Here is a 15,409-nt window from a genome sequence, read left to right as displayed (position 1 = left end):
AGGTGGAGCCATGAGCAGGGACAACCACCTCCTTAAAATGGGGAACGAAACTTCTAAAACATGTGAGGTAGGCTCAGCAGATAGAGTCCTTCCTATCTTGGTTCGTCGTGTTACTCGCAATGTTGAGCAGGGAAGAGCAAACTTCGACCAAGGCATGGAAATCCGTGCTAACTCCAAAGTTAACACAGTTCGTCTCCGTCATCTGACCGATGACCAGAACTTTGAAAGGTCTCGCACTAACACCCTACAGGTAGAACTGAATTGCCTGTCAATCTGAAGCTAGGGATCTTTGTCAAAACCAAGTGGCACTGCAAAGGCGTGTGTGGGAAGCAGAACAACAACTGGATGAATCAAGTATCAACCAGAACAACCCTCCTCGTGAGTAGAGTCTACTTTACTCCCTCTTTTGGATATAAATTAGGTCTATGTATAGACTCTAGTATTAATTTCCTACTTATGTTAAGACCTTGAACTTTCAGTCTGTTAGGTCTTGGTGCTGTCAAAATTTTCTCATTTTTGGTATGATGTAAGAAAGACCTACTCCAAGGTCAATTTTTCCCAAACTTATTGCATCTTTAATACCAATGATATTGACAAGCATCTAATCCCCTAGGTAAATCTTTGTCCAAATGCATTTATCTTTCTAGTATTGGATCGCTATTACAAATACATTCTCATTTACTTGTTGAACTATGGCGATTTAGTTCATGGATCACTCTCATTATTCTTACTATTAAACTCTTACTATTATCTTAATCTTCGGAAACTTATAGTTGAAAGATACCTCCACGCAGAATAACAAGACCAACCCTCCGATAACTTTAACTCAACCACCACCACCTCTTCCTCAATATGATCCTACAGTCCTTCACGCTGCAGTGGTTGTGGTTGCGGCTGTTACGATAGGCCTAACTCAATTCACCGCTAGCGGTACTAGCGGATATGGAACGGGCGTTAACTCGACCCAAGGTGACAGTCATGGACGCTCCAGGGAGTGTTCGTACAAAGACTTCACCAACTGCAAACCCAGAAACTTTAATGGGACTGGGGGAATCATTGCCCTATTGCAATCGTTCGATAAAAGCTGAGTCGATCTTTGAGATCTGCTCCTGCCCGGAAGGAAGCAAAGTAAAATTTGTTGCCTGCACCTTCTCGGACAGAGCCCTCACATTGTGGAACAGCCATGTCAAGTCACTTACTCTCGTAGTGGCTAATGCGGTGGGATGGGAAGCTCTTAAGGAGCTGATGATTAAGGAATACTACCCGAGGGGCGAAGTTCAGAAACTTGAACAAGAACTGTGGAGCCTAACCATGAAGGGCTCCGACATAGTAGCCTACACTACCAGATTCAGCGATCTGGTGGCTCTATGTATGGGAATGGTCCCCACTAAGGGGAAGAAGATTGAGAGGTATATTTGGGGGCTGGTACCTCCGTTTCATGGGAATGTACTAGCTTCAAACCCCACTACCTTCGACAGTGCCAAACAATTGGCACAACGACTCATTGATCATGGAGTTCACACACCAACAACACCCCCTTCTGTCCCAGAACCAACCAAAACCACCGAAAACAAGCGGAAGTTTTGGGACAAGAAGAAGAACAATGCAACGCAGAACTTTGCCAAGAAGCAGCATATCATGGCTGTTCATGCCGCAACAACACCTGCTGCCACTGCACCGACAAAACAGTATGTCGGGAGTTTGCCAAAGTGCAACAAGTGCAACTTCCACCACAACGGACCCTGCCGGGAAATGCAGTGTGCGAGCTGCAACATGAAAGAGCATACCACTCATTTCTATAAAGCTCCAACTAGACCAATCACCCAGGTCCTTGGCGTTGGAGTGGGTCAGGCCTGTTATGGATGTGGTGAGGTTGGTCATTACAAGAGGAACTGCCCAAAAGCAGGGAATGCTGGTGGGGTGGGAAGAGTCTTGGCGATAGGCCATGAGGAATCAGTGGCAGACCCTACAGTGGTCACTGGTATGTTTCTCCTCAATAACTCTTATGCATGCATACTATTTGATAGTGGAGCGGAGAGGAGTTTCGTGAACCAAAAATTTGCACACTTACTTAAACAACAACCATGAGCACTAAGAGAACCGTTCACCATAGAAATGGCTAACGGAAATATTGAGAGCATTAGCAATATATACATAGGATGTACCCTATCTCTAGATAGCCATTCATTTTCAATCGACCTCATGCATGTCTCAATTAAAAGTTTCAATGTCATTATCGGCATGGATTTGTTGAGTCTTCATCGTGCTAACATCATGTGTTTTGAGGAGGTCGTTCGTCTGAATCTACCGAATAGCGAAACTCTAGTTATCTATGGCAACAAACCAGACACGAACCTTCGAATCATCTCAAGTATACAAGCCCATAAGTACTTATGAAAGGAAAATCATGTGTTCCTTGCTCATGTGGTTGATCTGAGCCAAGAGACGAAAGACATAAAGAACATCCTAGAAGTATGCGACTTTCCCAACATCTTTCCCGAAGAACTGCCAAGATTACCACCACAACGTCAATTCGAGTTCATAATCGACTTAGTTCTAGGAGCTACCCCTATAGCCAAATTTCCTTATCGACTAGCACCAGCCGAGATGCAGGAACTATCCAGCTAACTGAACGAACTGCTCAACAAGGGATTTATTAGACCAAGCTTCCCACCTTGGGGAGAACCGGTCTTGTTTGTAAAGAAGAAAGACGGACTATTACGTATGTACAACGACTATAGAGAGCTAAACAAACTGACCATTAAGAACGGATACCCTCTACCACGTATAGATGACTTGTTTGACCAACTGCAAGGGGAAAACTACTTTTCCAAGATTGATTTGAGATCCGGGTATCACCAGTTACGAGTTTTAGAGGAAGATGTTCCCAAAACAGCCTTCCGAACTCGTTATGGACACTACCAGTTTGTAGTGATGCCTTTCGGATTAACCAATGCACCCGTAATGTTCATGGACTTAATGAACCAGGTGTTCTGTCCTTACTTAGATCAGTTCATTATTGTATTCATCGATAATGTACTTATCTACTCTCATAGTAAGGAGGAGCATAGTCAACATCTACGCCAGATCTTAGAAACGTTGCGAGCAGAGAAGCTTTATGCGAAGTTCTCTAAATGCGAATTTTGGATTCAAAGAGTTGAATTCTTGGGCCACGTGGTTAGCGAAGAGGGAATTCACATGGACCATTAAAAAATAAAGGCCATTGCGAACTGGTCAGCACCAAAGACGCCTACAAAAATTCGTCAATTTCTAGGTCTCGCTGGCTACTATTGCAGGTTTATTCAGTTCTTTTCAAGGATTGCGAAACCACTTACTGCCTTGACCCAGAAATGTGCAGCCTTTGACTAGGAAGAGAAACAAGAGAAGGCGTTCGAAACGCTGAAGCGATCCTTATGCAGCGCACCGATATTATACCTCCCAGAAGGGATAGAGGATTTTGAAGTTTATTGCGATGTATCCAACCAAGGGCTCGGCTGTGTTCTTATGCAACGAGGAAATGTCATCGCCTATGCCTCAAGACAACTTAAGACGCACGAAGTCAACTACACTACACACGATCTTGAGTTAGGAGCAGTAGTATTTGCTCTGAAGATCTGGAGACACTACCTGTATGGTACGAAAAACCACTATCTTTACAGACCACAAAATCCTTTAACATATATTCGACCAGAAGGAGCTCAACATGACACAACAACATTGGGTCGAGCTACTCAATGACTACGAATGCGAAATTCGTTATCATCTCGGTAAAGCCAACGTAGTAGCTGACGCCCTAAGTTGGAAAGAATACTCGGGTCGTAGAGTCAAGGCATTGACTATGACAATCCATTCAGATATGTCCACACAAATTAAGGTGGCTCAGATGGAAACCTTGAAACTTGAGAATGTGGTAGGTGAATCCCTTACAGGAATGGATAAGAACTTTGAAGCCAAGGGTAACGGAGCTCTATATCTCATGGACCGGATCTGGACACAGAGTCACGATGGTTTCAGCGACAGGGTCATGAGGGAAGCGCACAACACTCGATACTCCGTTCACCCAAGTTCATATAAGATGTATTTGGATCTTAAAAAGTTATATTGATGGCCTAACATGAAAGCATAAATTGCTACCTTCGTGAGCAAGTGTCTTACTTGCGCCAAGGTTAAGGTCGAATACCAAAAACCCTCAGGTTTACTATAACAACCGGAGATACCTGAGTGGAAGTGGGAGCGGATTACAATGGACTTCATAACCAAGTTGAACAAGACAATAGGTGGTCTCGATACCATTTGGGTGATCGTAGACAGGCTAACTAAGTCCGCACACTTCCTGCCGATCAAAGAGACTGACAAGATGGAGAAATAGACGAGAACATACATTAGGGAGATTGTACGACTGCATGGTGTTCCCATATCTCTCATCTCTGATAGAGACAGTAGATTCACTACAAGATTCTGCCAGTCGCTACAAAAGTCCTTGGGACCTAGGCTGGACATGAGTACAGCCTACCACCCACGAACTGATGGACAAAGTGAGAGGACGATACAACCGTTGGAACATATAATACGAGCTTGTGTGATCGACTTTGGTAAAGCATGGGATACCCATTTTCTATTAGTCGAGTTTTCATACAACAAAAACTACCATTATAGTATCAATGTTGCTCCATTTGAAGCCCTCTATGGTCGGAAGTGCAGATCCCCTTTGTGTTGGGCTGAGGTGGGTGACATGCAACTAGGTAAAGGAAGAGCTCCTGACAACACTCGCACAGGTCTGGAAATCATTTGGGAAACGATAGAGAAAAATTTTCAGATTCGTGAATGATTGAAAGCCTCTAAAGACCGACAGAAAAGCTACGTTTACAAGAGACAGAAACCGTTGGAATTTCAGGTTAGTGATCTTGTTCTATTAAAGGTCTCACCCTGGAAGGGCTTGATACACTTCGGAAAGCGTGGTAAGCTAAATACAAGGTACATATGGCATTTTGAGATTCTTGCAATGATCGGCACTGTAGCTTACAAAATCAAACTACCTCAAGAACTTAGTAACATACACCCTACCTTCCACGTGTTGAACCTGAAAAAGTGCCTATCGCGACATATACTGTATCGGGTACGGGGGGTAGGCTCATTTCGGTATAGACTTGTATGGTGTACCTTGTGGGTCGGTACAGTGTATGGTATAGTCCAGTATAATGTTCATAATTCTATGACGTTTCATAAAATATATGTATACCATTACTTAACAATTTAACACTTCAAAGTTCAAACATGAAACATCACTTAGATACTTAATAGCAAAAGTACCAATTACCAAAACAGGAACAAAATACCACATAATACTTAATAAAAAAGTACCAGTTATTTCATCATCAAACATCAATAACAAAAAAGTACCAGTTATCCGCTGCCTTTTTCCTCTCTCATTCTCCACGTCTTCATCATTAAGGTTCTCCCACACCATTTCCTCTAGATGAGCACTTGAACATTCAATGTGATCACTTTCAGGATTGACGTCCCATTTTTTGTTGGGTCCGACTTTGTAAGATTCTGAAAACCGGGAAAAAAGTCTAATATTGGAGTGAATAAACACAAGTTTATCCGCTCTTGGTCCATTTAAACGATTCCTTTTGAAATTATGGATATGAGAGTATGTACTCCAATTCCTCTCCATAGAAGAGCTATTAGTCAGTTGCAAGAGGACTCGTTTCGCCACATCCACCAGTTCCGGCGTCTTTGCTCCATATGCTGCCCACCAATTAATCGCATCCATAGTCACCACATCAACTTGTTTCCCGTCCAATGAATAGATTCCTTTCTTCATGTTAAAGGTTTCAAATTGCTCTCTCAACTGTTTATCTTCTTCTTCACTCTCCGAAATTTTTGCAAATACTTTCAAAACACCAATAATAACTTCTTTGTCTTTGTTGGGAGGATTTATTTTCATGCCTCCTAGTGCCAACTTTGCAAGATAATGCTTGTCATAATATGTATGATTTAAATCAAATCCTAAACAATAGAGGGGGATAGTCATCTGGTTCCACCTTTCGACCATAATTTCTTCAACTTTAGTGTAATACATTGAGAATTTATTGTCCCTCATAGTCATAGCCTCTTTGATTTAACCCATAATATTGTTCATTCATTCATATATTTTGCCATTTTCAGACCTTCACCATCATAAAACTTTACTATGTAAAACATAGGTTTTGTGACAACCAAAATGTGAGCAATATCATCCCAAAAATCTTCATCTTTAATTGTATCTACCACTTTATTAGCAAGTACTTGAGTGTGCAGATCCACCGTTTTGACCATTCCCGCCACGAGTTTAAGACAATAGTAGTAGCAAGTGCTTCCATACACTCAGTTAGTCTTTTCAACAATATGTAATGTGATGCAAATTGTGTTTGTGCAACCTTCAACAATTGCAATTTCGAGTTGTCTCTAAAGAAAGCTAAGATGTGTGTGTGGTTTAAAAAAACTTGGCAATACCCTTCCCTCTATTATATGTCTCAGGCAACCATTCAAATTCCTTCGCCATGTCTTTAAAATTCACATTTAAAGAATGTACACAACAAGGGGACTATAAAATATGTTTATATACCTTCTGGATTTCCCGTCCAACTGCATTGCAATTAGCCGTATTATCGGTTACAACTTGAATAACACTACTTGGACCAATCTCCTCAATAGCTTCTCGAAGAAACTTAGCAATATCCACCCCGTCTTCTCAATCTGTGAAACGCACTCCGCGTACATAAAAGTTGCACCCTGTGAATTTTATGCAACGACATTTATAAGCGGTTCACTTTTTACATTTGAACAACCATCCGAGATAATGGATACTCCTTGTCTTAACCATGTGTCTTTCACTGGATCAAGTTCTTTGCCTACTTCTCTCACACATTGATCAAGCAACGAAGTTCTAACTTTTTCATATGAAGGTGACTTGTAACCTTCCAGTGCTTTCTTGATAGCTTGAATCATTTCAACGAATTGTAGGTTCCTTAACCCCATTAGCACACAAGCCTCGAAGTATCTTCATGTCAACATCCTCTCTCTCGAGCATCTTAAATGCATATTCAATCATTCTTTTTGAACCTGTGTTTTTTTAGAGCAACAAATTCTTTAATGATTTGACAACAACACCATTCTTTTTCACTTCTTTCACCCTATTATATAGAATGTCATGATTTGGGTTGCTTTTAACAAGAACTGAACACATTTTGATCTTAGCTGTTTTTTCCATAGGAGGTCCAAAAAAGTGAACATGGATTCAAGTATAAGAGCTGGTATATTTGCCTTTAAAGTGGTTACAGATCCAACGTTTAGAACCTCCACTATTCTTGTTGTTTCCTGGATCAGTGTATGTAACTTATTCATGGAGTGGTTTTCTTGGATCTTTTTCAACATAGCTTTTTAGGGCTATTTGTTGCACCTCATTATCAACTTTGATTGTTTTTTGATCTTGGGTCTCACTAATGTGAGTGGCTTCTGTTTCACTGTCGTAATGAGTTGGTTGAGTCCGAGACTCAATACTTTTTTCTTCCAAATACCATTCTTCTCAATCAGATTCAAGATACATAATTTGTAGTGGAATAGTAGAAATAGGAAATTAAAGTGGAGAAATTGAAGAAAGAAATATGAAATTGGAAGTTATTTTGGATTTTGGATATCCGATGGAAATTGAAATCGAGAAGGTGTATATATAATAATCTCAAATATGAGCAATTTACATTGTGAAATTATGATTAGGAATACTAACAATCGACAGATCGTACTGATTGTGACTTAACATCTCACCTTTGCCACCTTTTAACCAACAAGCATCTAAGCTATGCATGCAAGTGACCACCAAATAACAATGAAACCACCCATTCCTTTCTCCACTTATACCTTCGGTCGAAGAGGCCTTTCTTCATCCCCAAAAATAATTTTTTCTTTCACTGCCTCATCTTTTTCTCTAAAAAACGAGCCAAGGTCGTCCAAGAACTCCCATTCTTCAAAGTATCCTCAGATTTTTGGGTAAGTATTTCGTGATACCCTAGTGTTTTATACATTTTTATGATAGTTTCATCATCCTCACACACATATTATCATGTATTAAATCTTTTGGATAACAACATCTCCAAGAGGTTCATCATCTCCATCTAAGACCCTAGGCTCGAAATCTCCAATTCATCAATTCAACCTACCCATAAAAACCACTCAATGTGACTTCATACTCCGACTGTTTCGATATTTTCATGTTTTAGGGGGGGGGGATACAAGTTAAAAGTTGTTTATTATACATATATTTGCATGATTTGCCTAAATGTCGAAATATAAGTCATTATATGAACAATATATCCTTATCACTAGCCATTTTACAAATATTTGTGATATTTGTAACAAACATATTCTATGTTATAAAAATCATAGTAATGTTATGGTTTGTAAAACTACATGGTTTTAGAATCTTTCTATAAAAAGGTAGTTTCCTAAGAAAAATGTGTATTTTGTAGTCTTTATACTATTTTGGTGGGTCACAACCCAAAAACATTATGTTTGACTATATATGTGGGGCACAAGATGACAACTTTATATTTATATAAAAGATTATATAAAAAGTTTCAACAAACAAACAAGATAAATAATAATGGGTATAGTTGGGAGTCATAAAACTGTATTATCAATTCGTAATAGTTAAATGATTATTTAAAGACATAATTATTTTATTTACAAGCAAAAAGAGTTCTCAGTACACGTAAATCGACTGATATAACAATGTGAGACAGTTAGCTTCACCGTATCCACCAGAGTACACGTTAAACTGTTAGCTACATTTAAACCGACAGGTATGGGGTGACAAATGTCATAACAGTTCCGACGCCCGAAGCACGTCATTCAGGCCACTAGTCGTATTAGTATGGTTATAATAACTCACATAGGGTACAAAGAAACATTTGATTTACATACTTTTCAAGCAGTCTTACATAACGATAAAACTTCATTACATCGTTTACGGTACAGTATTAATTACATTTCTAGTCTTGAGACTGAAGACATAGAAATCATTTTTTTTGAAAATATTGGATTTTATGGAAGCATGCACTATCATTTTCATGAAACATTACAAACCCTTTATCATATAGAATGCTTATGAACTCACCAACTTAATTGTTGACACTTTTTCAAAATCACTTGTATTCTTAGGAAATCCCTAACAGGTAATCACGAGAATTTTGGAGTATGGGATGTTGTCACATCATTTCCTTTATTTTTGTCACATGCATTTAAGAGATAATGACTTAAAATTGTAATATATTTTTCTGTTCATTTTACCCTTTCAATTTGTTGAACTATACACAATGAGTCTTTGTGACCGACTATTCCAAATTAACCGGAAAAATGATTTAATAGGGTAATATGTTTCTCACTTTGTACACATTTACTCCTTAATATATATATATATATATATATATATATATATATATATATATATATATATATATATATATATATATATATATCATATTTAGTCTTTTATATATATTTTTTTGTATATTTAATCATTAATATTTTTTTTATTGCAAAATAAGTCATTTTGGTTTTTGTACATATTCAGTACTCAAGACTTATTTATTTAGGTTTTTTTAACTACATCTTACATGGAATAATTATTAATAAGGTGTTTGTGGCTATTGATGCTTATGTCCGTCGCAGTATCAGCTGCTTAGTTACTTAGGTCTTGTGTTTTGAACGTTGTAATTTCTTCATATGATCCCAGATTTTAACGATCTTTATATATGTGCATTTGCATTTTAGTCTACTACAATTTTCATTTAGATTACTCCCGTTAAAAAATAATATGTTTTCATATTTATGAATGAATGTATGACTATTTTTTTTATTAAATCATAAGTACAAATATATTACATTTTAACGGGAGTAATCTTAACGAAAGTTGTAGTAGATTTAAAACGAACACGTGGATATAAAGATCGTTAAAATTCAAAATCACATGAAGAAGTTACGACGTTTAGAACACAAGATCTAAGCAACCAAACAGTCGAGACTACGATTGACATAAGTATCAACAACTCCAAACACCTTATTAATAATTGGTTCACGTAAGATGTAGTAAGAAAAACCTGAATAAATCAGTCATAAGTACTGAATGTGTACAAAAACAAAAATAACTTATTTTGCAACAAAAATATATTAAGGACTAAGGGTTGTTTGACAGGATTGATTTTTTAAGAGATCTGAATTTCTAAGAGGGTCTGAAATTTTAAAAACTGAATGTTTAACATGTTGTTTGGTTGGGACATCTGAATTGCTGTGTTGAATTATTAAAATGACCATTTTACCCTTATGTTTTATTTTTTTATTGAATTCAAGTGTTTTTTTAGAAAATAACCTAATAAATTTATTAAGTACGTATTAAAAAAAAATATAAACACCATATAAAATCTAAATTTAGCATAAATCAAAATTAAACACAAATCCAAATCAAATATATATATTTTTAAATCCACACAATCATACTAAAATCCAAATAAAATCCTAGAAATTTAGTTTGACCCCAATTGATTCGCAATTATGGTCACGCAAATTATTCATGTATTCATTGCCTTGTGAACCTCATTCCATATCGTGTACGTTTTGGCCATCTTTCTCTCCCCCTTGTGCTTGACCAATGTTCTCCTCGACCGCCATAAATAACTCATCATGAATATCACATTTCCTTATGAAATTGTGGACTGCAAAACAAGCGACGACTATATCTCTTTGCACTGAACAAGAAAAATGAGTCATTCGCTTTAGGATTGGTATTCTCGCCTTCAAAACACCGTATGCACGTTCAATAACATTTCTAAGTTGCGCATGTGCATGATTGAATAAAAAAATGCATGTTTTCTCCCCATTTCTTTGATCAATTCAACAAAAATGCATGTTTTAGCAACAACTTAAGCATTACAAATACATATTTTCAACAACAATTTATGCAAACAAAGGCATATTTTCAACTACTACTTCAATAAAACAAATGCACATTTTCAACAACTATTTCAACAAAACAAATGCATAATTAGAAAAACTAATGCATATTTCATGATAACAGCAAGAATATATATGATTTCATTATAACATCAAACACAAATATAATTTCAGCTACAACATTTCAGCATAATAATCAAACAGAAAAACATTGAACATAAAAAATTGAGTATAAAAATCAAGCATAACATCAAAAATTCAACATCAACATTTCATCATATCCACTGAACACATTCAAATTCGATCGCATACCATCAAAATCAAGCATATAACATCAAAATCGAGCATAACATCAAATATAGATTAGAATTGAACAAATCAGAAACTGATTAGCATAACATAAAAACTGACTAGCATAACATAAGAACGGATTTCGAGCATAACATAAGAAGAGCAATCGATTTTTAGAAGAAGAGAACAAACCCTTTTTCGATTTTTGATTTTCGAGTTTAGGGAACGGAAGAAGAGCGTCGGCGTTGCAAGGGAAGCAGGCGTCGTCAGCGATCGAATCAATTGCATCGTTTTAGGTGTCGTCAATTGCGTTGTTTCAGGCGACGTCGTCGGTGATGGGAAGCGGACGTGAAGGGAGAAGAAGACGTAGGAAGAAGAAGCAAGAATAGGAGAAGAGGAGCGTGTGTTATGTTTGATCGTGTGGTTTAGGGCAAGACAAGAAACATGGCCCTTTTTTTTTTATTCAGACTTTGTTCCTTATCTGAAAAATTAAGAGGTCTTTCTATTTTTAAGAAGTAAAAATTAAGACCAAAACAAATGATCTGAATCTGAATTTTTCAGATATTGCCTTTTAATTTTACAATTAAGAGGTAAACAAATAGGGCCTAAATGTATAAAAAAAAATATTAATGACTAAATGTGTATAAAGTGAAAAATATATTACCCTATTAAGTCATTTTTCTCTAGAGGTGGCAAAAATTTACACGACACGAAACCCGACACGAACCCGACACGAAATAAATGGGTTTGGGTAAGATATTTCAACCCGTTTAAATAAACGAGTTGACACGACACGACACGAAAATTAAACGGGTAAGGTTAGGGTTGAGAATTTCAACTCGAATATGACTCGAAAATGACCCGTTTATTTATATGCAAATTTTTTGAATTATTTAAATAAACTAGAAAGATACAAAACCAAAACCATAAGTAAAAGAAAACCTTCGAATTGAGTCGTTTTGTAATGTTGAATTGACTTAGCCGTCTAGATCAAGATTTAATTTTAGTTTTTCCATTCTCTCCCAAACTACCCAGTCTCTTTCACCACTCTCACATCCTCGTGACTTTTTCATCCGCCTCTCCAACTCCCACTCTTTTAATTTTGTCATCTGAACTTGCTATGACTTCATCTATTCTGTCTCCAAACTATTAGTTTTTCCTCTCCGCCTACCTAACTCCTACTCTTTCAACATGCTCAATCTTTTAACCTCACATGACACGACATATTTCAAGGTATAGCCCTAACCCGAAACCCGACACGAACTCGACACGAAAATAAACAGGTTGACACGACACGACACGTTAATTAAATGGGTCGGGTTAGGGTCAAGCACTTTCAACCCGTTTAGTGTTTCGACACGATACGAACCCGACACGACACGATTGTCACCTCTATTTTTCTCGACTAACCTGGAGTAACGGTTATAAGGACTAGTTGTATACAATTTTAACAAGTTGAAAAAGTAAATATAAAAAAAAAAAAATTCAATCACCAAATACGTACAAATCAAAAAATACATTACCGATTTAACATGTAAATAAAAATGGAGATAACGAGTGTAAATGTGTAAGGCCTTGGGGATAAACATTAGGGTGGTTTTGTGTATATATGTATACAACAAGGGGTAATTAGCAACACAAATTACCCTCGTTACGCAGGCACAAAAACGAAAAAAAGAGTCGGGATTCGTAAAGCTGAAGTAGAGAGAGAAAGAGGAGAGAGAGTGTGTATGGGGTATCGGAAGAGCGCGATCAAAGAGAGAGAAAGAGGGCTCGTCGGAGTCTGATTCCGAGCGGCACAGATAGATAATCAGGCGGCGAAACATTAATGCGGCGGAGCAATTTCAGAAACAATCAAAAAATTGAAACCAACGAATCAAAGCTATTGTGATTAGCTTGGGGGTTCAAACGAACAAAGACTTTGCAGATTGTGAAATCAAACACTTGAGTTTTTTGAATCTCAACTTTTGGAGAGCTATAATGAGGTGAGACTGGCCAATTGTTGTTTATTGTTAGAGTTCTTCGGAAGGTTACATCCTCTCATTCTGTTGTTTTGATTCCTAATTCCGTGTGAGCATTTTGAAATTGGTGTTGGAAACTCTGCGAAGAGTTCAATTTCTCGAGTAATTTTATTGCATTTCGAGTTCTCGTTTGAGAATTTGAAAGATTGATGAAATTGGGAGCTGTGTAACTTAGTGATTTGTGGGTTTGCTTGGAATTAGAGGGACGTATCTTCTATCAAAATTAAGGGTTTTTCGTTTGGTTTAGAAGTCAGTATCGTTATGGAGTATGTGTCCTTTGGTTGTAATTTGAATAATTTGGGGAAACTGCCTTTTGGAGGGAGAGTTAGTTGGGAACTGTAGTTCTAATCTGATTCTTTTCTGCTTACGGAAACCAAAATTAGGTTTTTTACATGATGTGTTTTGGTTATTCATTATTGAATCGATCAAGCTTATTCTGGAAGATGGGATTTTATAGATGGAGTAAAACCCTAATTTAGTTGGTAAAATTTGGGGCTTTGAGTTTTGGTTTTGTGAAGTTGACAATCAATAGTTGTGCGTGTGTGTGTTTTATGGAATTTACGTGTTGAGAAATGCAACCACCACAGCATCATTCATTGATCAATCTTGGGGAAATTAAAGGTCAGTTAATCAAGAAGCTGGGGCTGGAAAGATCAAAACAGTATCTTGATTATTTGAATCTATTTTTGAGCTTTAAGTTAAGCAAGCCTGAGTTCGACAAGCTTTGTTTAAGAACAGTTGGAAAAGATAACATCCGACTCCACAATCAGTTAATCCGTGCTGTTTTAAAGAATGCTTGTACAGCAAAATCATCCATCCCTGATGACCCTTCAACAACAGTTGGAAACAAGAAACCTTTAGATGGAGTTTACCATCAAAATGGAGGAGTTACAATTCCATTAGCCTTAGCCAATGGTGATATTCTGCCTCCATCCCCACGAAAGGCCAGAAGTGGGGCCCGTGAACGAAGAGTTGTGGACCGTAAAAGTGCTCTTGGGCCAAATGGGAAGACAAATTACACATCCATTTCATCATCTTTCCCACAATCGGGTGATTTTAGTGTTGTTTTGGAGAATGGGAATTCAAGTTCATCCCCTGATACTCGAAATGCAGCAGTGCATCATCATCATCAAGAACTCAAGAAACAACCAGAAAATGGTGATTTTGTTGGTGTACATCGTATAGAGCATACCGAATCCCTCGTTAGAAAAGATGGGAAAGGCGTATCAGTATCAGTATCTGTATCAGATAGGGCTTCGTTACACGCTCCACTTGGGGTCCCGTTTTGTCCCGTGAGTGTAGGTGGGGCCCGGGCGTTACCAAGTAGTAGTAAAACCGTCAGTGTGTTGCACACTGACGGTTTGTTGGAAACGCCAACATTGAAGGAACGTATGGAGCAAATTGTAACAGCACAGGGCCTTCAACGGGTGTCAATGGATTGTGCGAATGTGATGAACATTGGATTAGATTCTTACTTGAAGGGTTTGATTAGGTCTTGTATTGAACTAAATGGAGCTAAGTCAATGCAAGAGTCAATGAAAAGCGATTTGGTCAAACACCCAGCTCAAATGAGGTCAAAACAGCTAGCAACATTGCTAGACTTTAGGGTTGCTATGGAGCTTAACCCTAAACAGCTTGGGGAAGACTGGCCTGTACTTCTTGAGAAGATATCTACACATGCTTTTGAGGAATAAAATTATTTGGGGTCAAAGTTTTCTGTATACTATTTTAGCTTGTGGTGTCTAAATTACCTTTTGGCCCGTCTATGGCCTTTGAGTATGAAGCTATTTAGTGATCAAGATTCCAGGGGTATTTTAGGAAAACACCACATTTGTCAGCAACCAACCAGAAGAGAATCGAAAACTGAAAATGGAAAAGCGAAAAGCTGAATGTGAATGTAAGGTTGCTTTGTTGTAAGATTAGCATGTCTCACTGCATATTTTCTACTTCTTATGTAATTTAGTTGATGAGATAATTTAGAAAAGTTTTGCAGGAATAATCTGTGTAGCTCGTTACTTGATTGAAAAGTTGAGAATCGCATAATCTGAGGTTTCTTGTGTATGTATTTTCAACACTAGGCATTGATTGAAATATCAAATATTAACAGA

The 15,409-nt window shown here is 37.6% G+C and overlaps 1 protein-coding gene across 1 annotated transcript; it reads left to right on the top strand.

The window, feature by feature from the left end:
* The first annotated feature begins 13,873 nt into the window (after positions 1–13,873).
* LOC145045069 (uncharacterized) lies at positions 13,874–14,995 on the top strand. The gene has a single exon (XM_078993417.1). The coding sequence runs from the start codon at positions 13,874–13,876 to the stop codon at positions 14,993–14,995; it is 1,122 nt and encodes a 373-aa protein (XP_078849543.1).
* Positions 14,996–15,409: the final 414 nt, after the last annotated feature.

The sequence above is a fragment of the Lactuca saligna genome, chromosome 5, assembly GCF_052625555.1.
Source record: "Lactuca saligna cultivar CGN05327 chromosome 5, ASM5262555v1, whole genome shotgun sequence".
Lineage (NCBI taxonomy): Eukaryota > Viridiplantae > Streptophyta > Magnoliopsida > Asterales > Asteraceae > Lactuca > Lactuca saligna.
This window is presented reverse-complemented; position numbering and strand designations above follow the sequence as displayed.